This window comes from Notamacropus eugenii, chromosome 1 (assembly GCF_028372415.1).
Source record: "Notamacropus eugenii isolate mMacEug1 chromosome 1, mMacEug1.pri_v2, whole genome shotgun sequence".
Taxonomy (NCBI): Eukaryota; Metazoa; Chordata; class Mammalia; order Diprotodontia; family Macropodidae; genus Notamacropus; species Notamacropus eugenii.
In genome coordinates, this window is record NC_092872.1 from 740,747,724 (window position 1) to 740,761,121 (window position 13,398).

Sequence of the window (13,398 nt, forward strand, 5' to 3'; positions counted from 1 at the left end):
CAAAATGAGGAGGCCTAGGGGGTGCGGGCTTGGCCAAGTTCAAAAGGGTTATGGCAATAGAACAAGGTTAGCAGAAAAGACTGCTATATCAAAGACTGAACCAGCCAAAAGATCGAGCTTTAAGGCACTAGCTAGCAGAGAAATGGACAAGACAAAAATGAGCAGAATGCAATGAGACCATCAGGACAGAGTGAAAGAGGCCCCAGAGCGTGAGTCCCACAGGAATTAGCTGTAGGCTCTCAACGTGGGGTGGCAGGGGCCCCAAACTCCTCTAAACTAGTAAAACTAGTAAGTATCAAGCACTTTGCTCAAAAGACCATGAAGGGGAATAAAGGAATAAGTGAATCTCTTGGTAGAAAGTGAGCATTAAACACAGAAGGGTTTCTGGTCCTTGTGAACCACTCATGGAGAGCGGGGGTTAGGGGTGGGAATCAGGAAGCCCTGTGCAGGAGCCTCACCTGCTCTTCTCCCCTGGCGCCTGCTCCCCTAGGATTCCACTGGAGAGGTCAAACCCAAGGTCATATAACCTCTGTGGCAAAGCTGCATCTGTGTCAGCCACATGACAGCACTTCAGATACCTGACACAGCTTCTGTGTTCAGTCCTGTGCTCAGCTGTAAACCTTTCTTCCTCCCTCGATCCTCATCTCATGCCATCCCTCCTCTCTAGCTTATCCAGATCCTAGCCCAGACCCACTATCCCCTCCTCTCTCTGATGTAGAGGCACCAGACCCCTTTATGCTGTCTTCCTCCATACTGCAGCCTCTTTTGAGAGCAGGGACAGTTTTCACATGCACCCAGCACACTGTGTGGCACACAGATGCTTAATAAATCATGGCTGTTTGACTGTCAGGGACGGCGTCTGAACCTGGGCTGTTCCTGACTCTAAGTCCTGGGACCTCTGCCAGGTCCTATACCAGGCTATAATTAGCAGAAACTTGTGTCTGTGGGTGTGAGCCCTGCAGGCTGCCCACGGTTCTCCCTGGGGCCACATGGAACAATGGAGGACAGAGGCGGGTTTGTCTAATTACTGAGGGCAGTCAATCAGAAGGAAGTGAGGGCACCTTAGATGAGACAGGAAGCAAAGGTATATGGTGAAGAAGAAAGGCCCAGAACCCTGGTAAGGTGCCACATTTGGGCTCCTGGGGCTCCCCAGTGTAGGGTGATCTTGGAGGCTTGAGATGTTCTGGGGCCCAGAGCTGCCTAGCTGATTGGTCAGACCAAGCTTACTTCCTACCTCAAGGAAAGGGGGCCTACTGGCAGGCACCAGGATGACATACTGACACCTCAGCAAGAGACTGTGGATAGCCAGCTGAGAACAAGTGTGGAATGCAATGTAACAAGTATAAGGGAGGTGTCAGCAGGGAAAGAAGTCCGCTGCTCAGGCCTGCCCAGAGCCAGCCACTTCCACCTTGGGAACCCATGAGCTCCAGAGACTGCAAAGAACAGGTCCCCAAAAGCAGGGTTTTCTTTGGTTTCTCAACTTAAGGGCAAAGAATGAGCCTTCCCAGGTCTCAATAAATCTCCCTACCTCAATGGTAAGAACCGGGTCCTGTAGAGGATCGCTCCCAGTGTCCACTGTACTTCCTTGTCATACACTTGCAAGGCCGTCTTTAAATTGCTGTAATTAGCTGGAAACGAGAAGCCTCTGTGAAACACCTCATACATCCAAGCGGATTTAAAACACTGGTACCTACAAAGCAAAAGACAAGAAAGGTTAAGCTGGACTGATTTCTCAGAGACAAGATATAACCTGTGAAGGTCTGGGTTCCACCCTAGGCAGCCAGGTGGGCTCAGAAACCCAAAGTTGTCAAGTCAGCTCTTTTAAACTATGAAATTCAAAGCTCTCTGGACAGTTTACCTGTAAAGCAGAGATGTTCACACTCAGTCTGGTTTAGCACGTGACCCATCCTAGACAAGCCCCACCCCCTGCACCTGATGGATGCCTCCCTGACAAGGGAGCAGGGCCTTTTTTCCAACCCGACCAGCCCCTCTCATTCCAAGCCATCCTTCCAACTGAATTTGTCCCCAATGCCTACTTAAAACTTGGGCTTCTCTTCCTCTGGGCTCCTATACTCACTTCAGCCTATGGAGGTCAGCATGAGAGGCATACAGTCCTTGGTCAAAGCGTTCTCGCAAGATGGACCACTTTGTTGCACAATAATCCTAAAGGAATCCATTAGAAAGACTCCATTGACATCTGCCACCAAAACCCACACCATACACCCGCTCTGTGTCCCAAAGCCTGCCCATAAGCACTCTCTAGACAAACTGGGTTTTGGCTCCCTCAGAAGGCCCCAGAAGTGTGGCAGGCTGAATATGAAGTCGGCCCTTTCCTGCCTCCTGTGAGCCCCCTTCCCACACATCTGCCCCACCAGCAGCATCACAGGCAGCAGGTGGAGGCTGGCTACCATTCCTCCAGGATACAGGGAACACAGCCCTTCTTAGATCCATTACCTTGGCAGCTTTAATAAACTTAGCAGCATTGTAATCTCCCCCCATTCTTAACACATCCTCAGTGCAATAGTAGAATTCTGAAAAGCCATAGAATTCACTGTTCTCGAAGTGAACTGGAGGCTGATAGACGCCGTTGAGGGACGTCTGGGTTTCATTGGTCTTGTTCATGAAAGGCTGGAGAGTCTTTCGGCACAAGGTGAAGTCTCCAGTTCCCCGTAGGTACATAGTTTGTCCATTCTGTTGAATTTCGTCCCGAATATCTAAGGGCAGGCAAGGGTCCAGATACGGAGTATCAGAAGTTAGACCTGTCTGTTTACTCAGGAGCCTGTAAAGAGAAACATTAACGATGAAATCTGCACAATTACTGAAAAGATACATCATGCTGTAAGTTTACTACGCGTTTTCCTAGAAAGGACTGGATTTATTAAGTGTTTACTATATGCCAGGCACCGGGTGAGCACTTTGCAGCAGTGATAGAACAGGTAGTACAGTGAGGAGCTGGCTGCCAACCCAAGCACTTCACAGCCAGACTTCTGTTACCCCACACACCAACGATGTTTGGTCCGTAACTAAATAACCAAATCCCTGGGCTACTTCGGAGCTGAGCAGCTAACACTGGCTAATTTAACTCTTCTTACATCTGCTTCTCAGCCCTTCCGATCCTTTGGTAAACTATTTCAAATTGTTTGTAAATGTTAATCAGAACATTTGACCTTTCCCTTGGGGAGGATTTATGGGAGGCTGTGCATAAGAACCACAGACCAAGAACTGTGCATGGGTTGCTGCCAGCAGAAAGCACGACCACTTCAAGGAGATTCCATATCCATCAAATAACAAAGTATAACATTCAGCCCCAAGAGAATACAAACCACTGTACATCACAGTATAATTTTAGTTGTCCTACCTCAAAGTATCACTGGCCCATTCATCATATGAACCAAATCACCTTTCATGACTTTAAAATGACAATTTTGCCAACGCTTCTGAGTACCCTGGATTTCTCTACCCTCTTTGTTTGAATGGATCCTTTCCCACAGTTCTGAGTTATCTTAACGAAGCCTACTTGTAACTGTAGAATTGTGAAGGACTTAGACTGACTTTCTATAATATATTTACTACAATGTTAATTAAAAGCAATCAAGCTTCATAACCAATAGATAATGACAGTGGACGGAAAAGGCCATGTGATGTTCTGTGTGTTCATGAGTTTATGGCTTCAGTCACACGGTGTATCTCCCCTCAGGGAACTTACAATCGTAAACAGGACTTGATGCACAGAAATACAATTTGAGAACGTACGGGACGGATGCATGCACTGATCTCCTTTGGGCTTTGGAAGGGCACAAGAGATAGATGATCTGTAACAGGTGTTCAGTTTGATGAACCAAATGACTACCCTTCAATTTCCTGTGTCAACTAAGAGAATCTCTGAGCTGACATTAACAGCTGCACTGGAGGGCTAGGGAGCATGGCCAGAGGGAAGGAGACACAGACCAGAGCACACAGACAACCAGGAGATTGACATCTGGGTAGAACTTCATCACAGCCTGCCTGGTGACTATATTCTGACCTCTAAACACACCTACAGTCAAGTGATGAAGGTGGAAGTGAAATCACAGCTCTGACACACACTCACACAGCCCCGTCTCCATCCTTGTGCCTGGTTATTCTTCAATGACCAAAGAGTCAGGCTCCTGGGTCTGAAGCAAGTGCTGAACACAGAGTCGCATACCTGTTTTTCAGCCTGGTGCTGGCAAACAAGCTGTCTTCATACCTCTGCCGGGCTGCATTGCCTCCAAAGCCAAGGAAGGTGGCTACGTACACTCTGTACACATGCTCAGTGTGATGAACATCACAGCCCAGGTTAAATTCAGCAAGCAAACTTTTGGCTATTTCTTCCTGGAGGCACAAGGATAAAAACAAATCTTACTGCCGAGCGTAACAAACCAAAACAAAGCACAGAACGTTTAAATTTGTTTTTTAATCTTTGCTCTGAAGGAAATGTCCCTTTGGAACAAAAGGTTCTCAAATTGTCCTCCCGCCCCCAGGATGTTTCAGGTTTCATGGTTCATAGGGGGCCCGTCCAGCATCAAATATATAAAGCTGTGCCTCAGGAACCTCAGCCAGATGCTGCTGTGGGAATCAGTGGGTTTGGATAGAGGGAGGTCCATACACACACTCACAGGTACACGCACACACACAAAACAAAGAACTCCTGGTGAGAGATGGGGAAGGACCACTTTGTCACACCTGGATTTCTCTGACATCTTTCACTCAGAAGCTCAATGCATTTTACGGATTCTCTTCTAAGAAAAGATAACCTATGTCCTCCCAATGAACAGTCAGAGAAATGGAGCAGTCAGCCTGTGCAGCAATTCAGCTCTAGGTCTGAACCCAAAGCAGGCTCCTCCTTTCTGGCCAGTGCCCTCCACAAGCCCCTGCTATTTTGTTGCCCAATGGGAAAACAGCAAGCAGTGACTGAGTTACAAAAGGTGTAAACAGAGTGGAAGGATGTCATAAACCCCAAATTTGGACCTTCCCAAGCCCCGATGTAGACCCTAAGCCTTTTCTGAGAAAATAAGAAGTTGTCTAAGGCACAACCAACACAAGTCTTTTCCCATTCATATTATTGGATTAAATTGGTTATGACTTGTTTTATTGTAGCATTTTTAAAAAAGTTTTACAGTCATATAGTGAAAAAAATATAACTGAAAGCAAAAAGGAAACCCCCAAACCCCAAACCAAGTACTCTTTGACATCTCTAAGGAAAGAGCTATTCAAGGTTATCAAAACAAACCAGCTGATCTCAATGACCAAACCCAAACAGCTTAGCTGAGATGTGCCTTGTTCTCCTCCTGTCTCCTTTCTCCTGGGTTTGGGGAGGCGGCACCCCAATAAGCACAGTAATGATGCTTTAAGACTCAGAAAACAAAACAAAAATGGATGGAGACATGTTAAATGAAAAATCAAACCAAACGGAAGGAAATCTGTACAGATAATAACCTGCTGTGAGGAGGCAAAGCTTACACTTTTGGGGACTTCATATGCTATCTGGGTAGACACTCCGCCCATGTCCAGAATACCCGCAGTCCTTTTGCGGACAATAGCTGCTTGGCTCTCACCCCCGGGAACGTTCACTTCCACCACTGCCTCATCATCTGGAAAACAGGCAGGAGACGTTCCTTGGGACAAACTATCCCCTGGACTTGGGGTCTTCTCAAGAGACCCATTTTGTAGTCATGATGAATTTAGTCAAACTGGCCTACTGATAAAGCCAAACCTCTTCTACAATTCGGTTTAATTTAGTTAGTTAAATAATCACGTGACTCCTACATATAAAAATACTAAGAAGCTTACTTGTAAAAACTGGGTCAGAGGTTTAGCTAAAAAAAATTTCCAATTCCAAATTTAAAAACAATTACTTAACTAGAAATCATTATAATTTCCCAACAAGCAGACCTATTGGTTTAATTACTTCAGCTATCACACTCACCATCTTCAATGTGCTCAAATCGCCCGAGGACAAAGTTAATGCCAATCCAAGCATAGACACCTGGGGACATTTGAAAGAGCAAGAAAAAGAACAAAGATCAAAATCTGAAATGTCTGGTCTGACTCCTACAAATGTAAACCATGGAAAAGTTCTATTTGTAGGGCTGATGTTTTATCATATCTTAATCTGAACAAACTGTCTTAGAAGCACTTTCAATAAGACCACAGGAAACTGACTGTGTTCTTGAATCAAACTGTGATTGAGTTTATTATGCACAAGGTTCCCTTGGCAGACTCCCCCAGCCCTGAGCAGCCTTGGAGCACAAGGGGTAACGCTGGCCTGGGACTCAGTGCCTGGAGCACTTATCAAACATGGGATCATGGGCAAATGTCTTGAGCTCTTCGGGCATCCACTTTCTCACCTATAAAATGGGGGCAACGCTATTGGAAGGCCCCAACCTTACAGGGTTGCTCAAACAAGCTTTACAGCATTATGTGAATGCCCGTCATTTCACTGGTTGAGCAGTTAAGCAAAAGAAAAATAAAATAGTACATGTGATAACACTAAAGACAATCTGAAACAGCTCCTGGTAGTCTGAGCTCAAATATCTGAGAAGCCTCCTTCCACAGAAGTCTTCTTGTTTCTTCCCCATGACCCTGGCAGGAGTGGAAAAGTTTAAGAAGCCCTGAGTCTAGGGCCGGAGGCCAGGGTGACTTATTGACAAATGGGTAAGTAGGATAGTTTATGAAGAGGGACAAGTTTGGGAGAACACTGCAAGATGTCAGGATGTTTCAGACATTGCTGGGATGCCCAGGGGTAAGTCTCCAGTGGGAGGCTGGGCTTTGTGCTGACTCAGCTTATTACAGCCTCCAGGCCTTTGTCTCATCCTGAATTCGTGTGTCACTGTCCCCTCCTGCCAGCCTCTCCTCTCCCAGTCGTGGCTGTCTGGTAAGCTTTCCTTCCAGGTTTCCAGCTGTCACTCTCTCACGCTCGCTCTCCTTTTGCATGGCCTTTCCCATGCGAAAAGTACCTTTTTCTTGAGATCTTTCTGTTTCCCAGTGTGTCATATTTGTTTAAAGAATCTGAGAGAGCTGGTCATGGTGAAGTCAATTCATGTTGAAATATGACTGTGCTTGTCTGTTCTTGGTAGGATTAGTTTTTTTTGTAGTTGTGGCACCTAAGTGGTGCACTGGATAGAGCACCAATGCAAGAGTGAGGAGGACCTGAATTCAAATCTCACCTCAGACACTTGACACTCACTAGCTGTGTGACTTTGGGCAAGTCACTGAACCCCAATTGCCTCATCCAGGGTCATCTCCAGTCATTTTGATGAATATCTGGTCACTGCATTCAGATGGGTCTGGAGGAGAAGTGAGGCTGGTGACCTTGCACAGCCCTCCCTCACTCAAAACAAAAAGGCAAGTCATGTCATCATTTCTCTGATGGCATGGTCTTCTTTGGCAACGAAGGATGAACACACACATGCACGCGCAGTTTTTCCCCAGTATCTATGCGTTGTTACTCTGAATGGTTAAGAGTGTTACTTTTTAGCCAAGGCTGACACATTGTATCAGTAACTAAAACAACATTCAACAGCCAAGCAAGGAAACCCTGAGAGTCTGAAGTGTGCTCATAGCTGTCTCTGTCAGATGCAAAATCCACGAAGGAGAATATGATCATTAACTGTAAAATGCTTTGTAAAATTCACATTTACAAAATAATAACATTGATTCCAATTAAAAAAGAGAGAGAGAAGTTCTCTTTTCACAACTCCCCTGGCTACTCTGATTGGAGTGATGGGAGTCTGCTTACTCGAACACATAGTCCCAATGCGTTACCATTCCCTCAGGACCAGAAGACAATGAGGCTTTGGGGACTGTGGCTGCAGCCCCTCTCAAGCTCAGTGAACGGTCATCCCTCATCACTGGGGGCTGGCCTCTCCAGGGCCAGGTGCTCCTCTATACTTAGCAGGAGCCAGTCCTCTGGTGATGGTCAGGTCTAGGAAGGTCTGCTGCTGTCACTGGGCCTGACCTTCACGCCCGTCTAATCTTTCAGAAACTGGTCCAGCTTTGTGAATTCAGGGTCCTGTCCATACCACAAGGAAGCACTGGTGTAATTAATTATGATTAAGCTGTTAAAAAATCTTAAGAGGCTCCTGTTTTTATCACATTCTTTCTTTCAAGTTCCTTCATGTACAAATTCAGAAACAAATGTGTTCTTTATGATTAAAATTCTATTTACTTTCAAAAGGAATGCGAGTGGGGAAGGGAGGGGAAAATGGAAGATGTGGAGGGAGGAAGGCCTTAGTGTGGCTAAGAGAAGTGAAGAAAAAGAGGGTCATTAACACATTTTTGAAATGCATGGAAGAGAACAGAAGAAAGTTCAAGAGCAAACGTCAACAACCAAGGCAGCTCGGAAAGTTATATGGCAAAGCTCTATGGTTTCTTAAAAGAAGAGAGGTGCAGTTTTGTGCATCATTCTCCTGTTCCATCCTAACCTTTTACACGGCAATGTTCTCCTTTTTGAGTGTTTGTTCAATTGAGGATACAAAGAGACACATAGCTTTGTGAACCTTTGGTTCCAAAAGGCAGGAGAAGGGAAAACAGTAATTAGGAGCCTAAATGTCAATGTGGGAGGCACTCCGAGAGGTTCATGAAACAAATTCTAATCGCAGCCATAAACAGTCTATGACACAGCCACAAATGGACCCTTCAGCCACAATTTCTAGCAACCCACCTGCCAAAATCTCTGGGTTCTATTAAGATATCTATAAAATAAGCTACTATTTTCTATTAAAAGTGTTCACTCTTCCATTTCATTCTAAGGTGCAATTTTTCTTAGTTCTCTGAAAATGGTTATTGTTCCAATGACTTAGCTTCTCCCTTAGAGCTTAGAGAACCTTCCAGGAACTACCAGCCTGGGAGGCTCCAGGAGGAGGCCAGATAACTGTCCATCATCCGTCTGGGAGAGCTGTGGCTTATCCCTCTGTTCAAATAGACCTGAAATAGATTTCCTAAGTGGCTCCTGTGGTGGAAACACATTGTTTCCCAGATGAGTGTCTGTGTAATTGCAACAGTTCACAATCAAAGTAAATCTGGCTGTAGTAAAAGTATCTGTTGGGAAGGAGGCAGTGGTTTCCCCAACATTAAGATGTGGATGGTGACACTGGTGTGGAGCTGTCCAAGCCTCATGCTGCTGATGACACAAAGTGATCATGAAGTGATCAAACACTGACCTTCTTGCTTCCCTGAAATAACCTCGGCATGAGAGTCAGAGAACAGAAAGTCAAAGTGTGCTGGGACGTCTGTCAGGAGATCTTCCAATATGGCTTTTTGCTGACTGAAAAGAGAAGCCAGATAACGCTGTAAGAGAAAACTCAGCTGCAGGGCACATCCCACCCAACACAACCAATGAATCTCAGAGAGGCACAAAAGATCAGCCCCTGCCTTCACCTGAGGCCCCAGAGGGAAGAAAAGTCCACAAGTCCCCACTGAAGGGGACTCCCATCACACGTGATTCCCTTAACTCTGACGTTGTCACTCTGGGACTTTCACCCATCGCTCCTGCCATTCTGGAGCCAAAGAGAACAAATCTAAACCCATTTCCATAAGACCACCCTTCAAATACTTGAAGACTAATATTTCCCCTCGAGAAAGTTATCTAGACAACTCTCAAGTCTTTGCCAACATAAAAATCTTCAGTTCCTTCAACATCCTGGTTATTCACCACCTTAAACTAAAATTCAGGACCCAGAACTAAACAGAACTATCTAGACCAAAGGTTCTAAAATTAAATACCTATAGTTAAAAATAATCCAATTTAATGCTCTTTAAGATTAGAATTTTTAGGTTGACCTGATGGTATTATAGTGACAGACAGATGTACAGCATCAAAATTTCCCAGAGCTAAAGTAAGGCAAAAGGAGAATTTTTAATTTCTTCTTCCATAGACTGAAATAAAAGACATCCCCCTCTTCTTACCCCTTATTTAACACCTGTCCCTCTGTGCCCACACTGAACATGTTTTTACTCCCATCTCCAACACACACACTGCAAGTTACCTTTCCGGAAGGATCCTCATTCCAGCTGTACAGAGGATGTACAGAGGGGTCTCTTTGTGCTTGGCCCGTGGTACATGTTCTGCAGCAAAACTCAGAAGTGGAGATATATAATCACTGACTTTTTCTGGAGAGGTAGCAAACTCTGATATGCCTGGAGAAACAGGAAACATCAGTAAGCAGCAGAAATTCCAGCTGAGCGGGTCTACTCTTCTGGTATGGTCATCCTGCAAGTTTCCCAGACAGCCTCATGTTGTTAACATTCTGGTTGCAAAAAGTCATTTCATTATAGGTATCACAAGCACAGAGTAGGGTACTAGGTGGAGCCAGAGTCAGGGCCTGAAGTCAGGAAGACTTCTTCCTGAGTTCAAATCTGGTCTCACACATTTAGTAGCTGGGTCACCCTGGGGCAAGTCACTTCACCCTGTTTGCCTCAGTGTTCTCATCTGTAAAATGAGTGAGAGAAGGCAATGGTTAACCACTACAGTATCTCTGCCAGGAAAATTCCAAATGGGATCATGGAGGATCTGAAATGACTGAAAACAACCAAGCAACAATACCATGGATGAGGACATCAACAATACAGGGATGTCTGAAATAGTTTTGTCCAAGGCCTTATTGTACAAATGAAAAAAGAGGCCTCATGTGTCCAGAACAGGAACTACCACCATGGCCTCCAGTGAAAGCCCCTGATGCATCTACTAGATCACACCACTTCCAAGTCTAGCAGATGCTGTCAGACAATACATGACACTGGAGATGTGCTAGGGTGCTCTGGTCTGGAGGCTTGGGCTGCAGAATCCTGTTAAAGGTGAAAGGATTCTAGGAAAACACCCCTAGCAGACTGAGCTCTGTCAAAGGGGATGAAATGCCTCAGGAGCACGTGGACTTGCCCTCACTTAAGGTCTTAACGCTGAGGCTGGATGGTCCCTTCCGGTGAGCATCTTGTAGTATGGATTCACAACACAGGGTGGCCCAAAAGGCGTGGGATTTCTGAGATTCGCAACTGTAAGAACATGATGTGGACCCAGGCAAACAACCTAACAGATGTCTTAAATGTCTGTTTACAGATAAGGGAATCAGAAACAGGCTCTGCCTAGAAATTAACTAGAGCTTTGGCTGCCGAGGGATAAGCTGGAATTGATGTCTGCTCTTGATCTGCTCTGTTAGTAAGGGAACAAGCTACCTTGCTAGCAAAACAAAACTGAAGGCCCAGTCAATCCCCTGCAGCTGTAAAACTCCTACTATCCCTTACTCCTCCAAACCCAGAATACAGAATCCCAAATTCCTTACTCAGCTACTACTTCCCATTTCTGCTAAATCTTCCCCAGGGCCACGTCCAGACGTTCTCTCTACTGCCATTGCTCAGCAAACCCTCCTCTTTAACATTCCAGGTATGGCACCTAATTCAGAGGCCAGTGGCTAGAAACCTGATCACTCTCTATATTTTACTCTTCTTTCAGCCATCTGTTGGGTAGATTATAACAAGGATTCCTCTTCTCTATGGGATGGACTAGATGGTTGTTGAGGGCCCTTCCAAATCTCCAGTTCTATGATTCTAGGAAAGCTGGACTATCACAACAGCTTCCTAGCTGGCCTGCCAGTTTCCACTCTCCCTTTCCTATCTCTTTTCCACAGTTGCCAGTGATATTCCTAAGGCAAGTATCTAACCAGGTCACTTCCCCCTCCCCAATAAACTCCAGCATCTTCCCTTCTCCACTCCACACTTAAGGCCCTTCACCACATGACTCCAGCTTAGATAGTGCCCCTCACCCAATCTACAGTATAGACACCAGAATGCATGAGGGCCTCTATGATGATCATCAAGGTTATCTTTTGTTAAGAGTGGACTCTGAAGTCAACCTGCAGCAAAGAGAAGCTCCAAATCCTCATCTCTTAGGATCACCCAGGCAAACAGTCATTTCCTGAAGCAGGCCATCTGTCTGGGCAGAGGTAGAAAGGAGGACAATTCAAAACTGATGATACCTCTAGAAAAGCTCAGTCGTTTTACACAGTGACTTCCCTCCTCAGTGGAACAAGGGGCCAAGCGGCTAGCCCAGGACTTCAGAATCCCTGACACCAGCTTCTGGTGGTGAGAGCTGACTGCACTGACTGATCAGGAGGACCAAGGAGAACCAGAAGTTTTCAAAAACAAGAAATCACCCATTGGGTATCTGTCCTTTGTGGAAGCGTGCATCAAGAGACACACCAAATTTGAGGCCAAGAAGTTTGCTGCTTGTGTGGGCCTTCCTCCTTATCAGGGATGTGGCCACTAAGCATCAGAATAGGGCAGCGTTGAACCTTGTCCTTTCCCATTGCCCTGGGGCTCTGATGGAGTCACAGCTGACAAAATTCATCATGCCAGAGCTTTGGTCTAGAGAAAGGGAGGAGCCCTCCCTCACAATCTTCCTCCTCAACCCAAGCCTCCCTCAGACTTTGAAGGGGCAGGAGGGGTGGGGGTGGGGGGGTGGAGCAAGGAGCTGGGATCACAGGAACCTGGCTGGAGCAGGGAGGGGTTAAAACTGTAAATAAAGTCTAAATACTTTCCCCTCCTCTATCATCTGTGGAAAAAAGTGAGTGAGAACATACTCATGTGTTCAATTACATTCTACTTAGTCCTCAGAGCATTTATATCCTGATATAAAGAGTTTGAAGATTAATTCAAGACAGGAGGTGAAACCAGGGCAGGTCTAGATCTCTGGGCCAAAGGAGGAAACCAGGGCAGATGTAGCTCTCTGGGCTAAAGGGGAGAAAAGGCAATAAAAGGGGAGAAGGAGGAGAAAGTATGAAAACTCTAATGTTAGAGTTAGGCATTTCTGTTTTTTCTTAAAGCCAAAAAGAGGGAAAGGCCTTAGTCTCCTGCTGCTCAGGAGCACTATCTGTGATTCCACAAAAGGAAGTTTGCAGTGCACATTCCATCAGTACCAAGAAGCAGGTGTTAACATCTCAGAATCACTGAACAGGCCTTCTCCACAAGCACTGAGTGTCACATGGGGAAAATAATATCTGTGGCCTTGACTGAAGTACTTGAACCCAGTAATGGAATGCCAGAGGGCTAAAAGTGTATGTATGTGTGTGGGCGGAGGTGAGTCTGGCTTTTAACCCACCTTTCAGCCTTAACACAGACTACTGGCCTTCACACACAACACACACCTCCTTGGAAGAGTCCTTGGCTTCTTCCAACTCAAATGCCCCATCCCTGATGCCTTTCTTGAGACAAGCTGGGCTGCAAAGCCCGTGCCAGAAAATTTCCTTGCATTTCTTTTGCACCTATTCACATTTGGATGTTCTGTCTTCCCAACAGACTGTAAGCTCTTTGAGGCAGGCACTGTTTTATTTCTGTCTCTGTATGCTCAGGGCCTGGTACACAATAGGAGCTTTAATAAAGGCTGGT

At 45.7% G+C, this 13,398-nt stretch overlaps 1 protein-coding gene across 4 annotated transcripts in view; it reads right to left on the reverse strand.

Annotated features, from left to right (window-relative positions):
• ENTPD4 (ectonucleoside triphosphate diphosphohydrolase 4) overlaps positions 1–13,398 on the reverse strand; it is a 28,036-nt gene that overhangs the window by 1,485 nt on the left and 13,153 nt on the right. For 2 of the 4 annotated variants that reach the window (XM_072634186.1, XM_072634247.1), the window contains 8 exons: positions 10,008–10,158; positions 9,183–9,286; positions 5,948–6,007; positions 5,482–5,612; positions 4,187–4,353; positions 2,455–2,779; positions 2,078–2,163; positions 1,529–1,690 (listed from right to left, as the gene is read on the reverse strand). In XM_072634186.1, the coding sequence (XP_072490287.1) occupies positions 1,529–1,690; positions 2,078–2,163; positions 2,455–2,779; positions 4,187–4,353; positions 5,482–5,612; positions 5,948–6,007; positions 9,183–9,286; positions 10,008–10,158 (1,186 nt within the window). Of the gene's footprint in view, positions 1–1,528; positions 1,691–2,077; positions 2,164–2,454; positions 2,780–4,186; positions 4,354–5,457; positions 5,613–5,947; positions 6,008–9,182; positions 9,287–10,007; positions 10,159–13,398 lie in introns of all 4 variants that reach the window. The other 2 variants (XM_072634036.1, XM_072634108.1) reach the window with 1 other exon arrangement.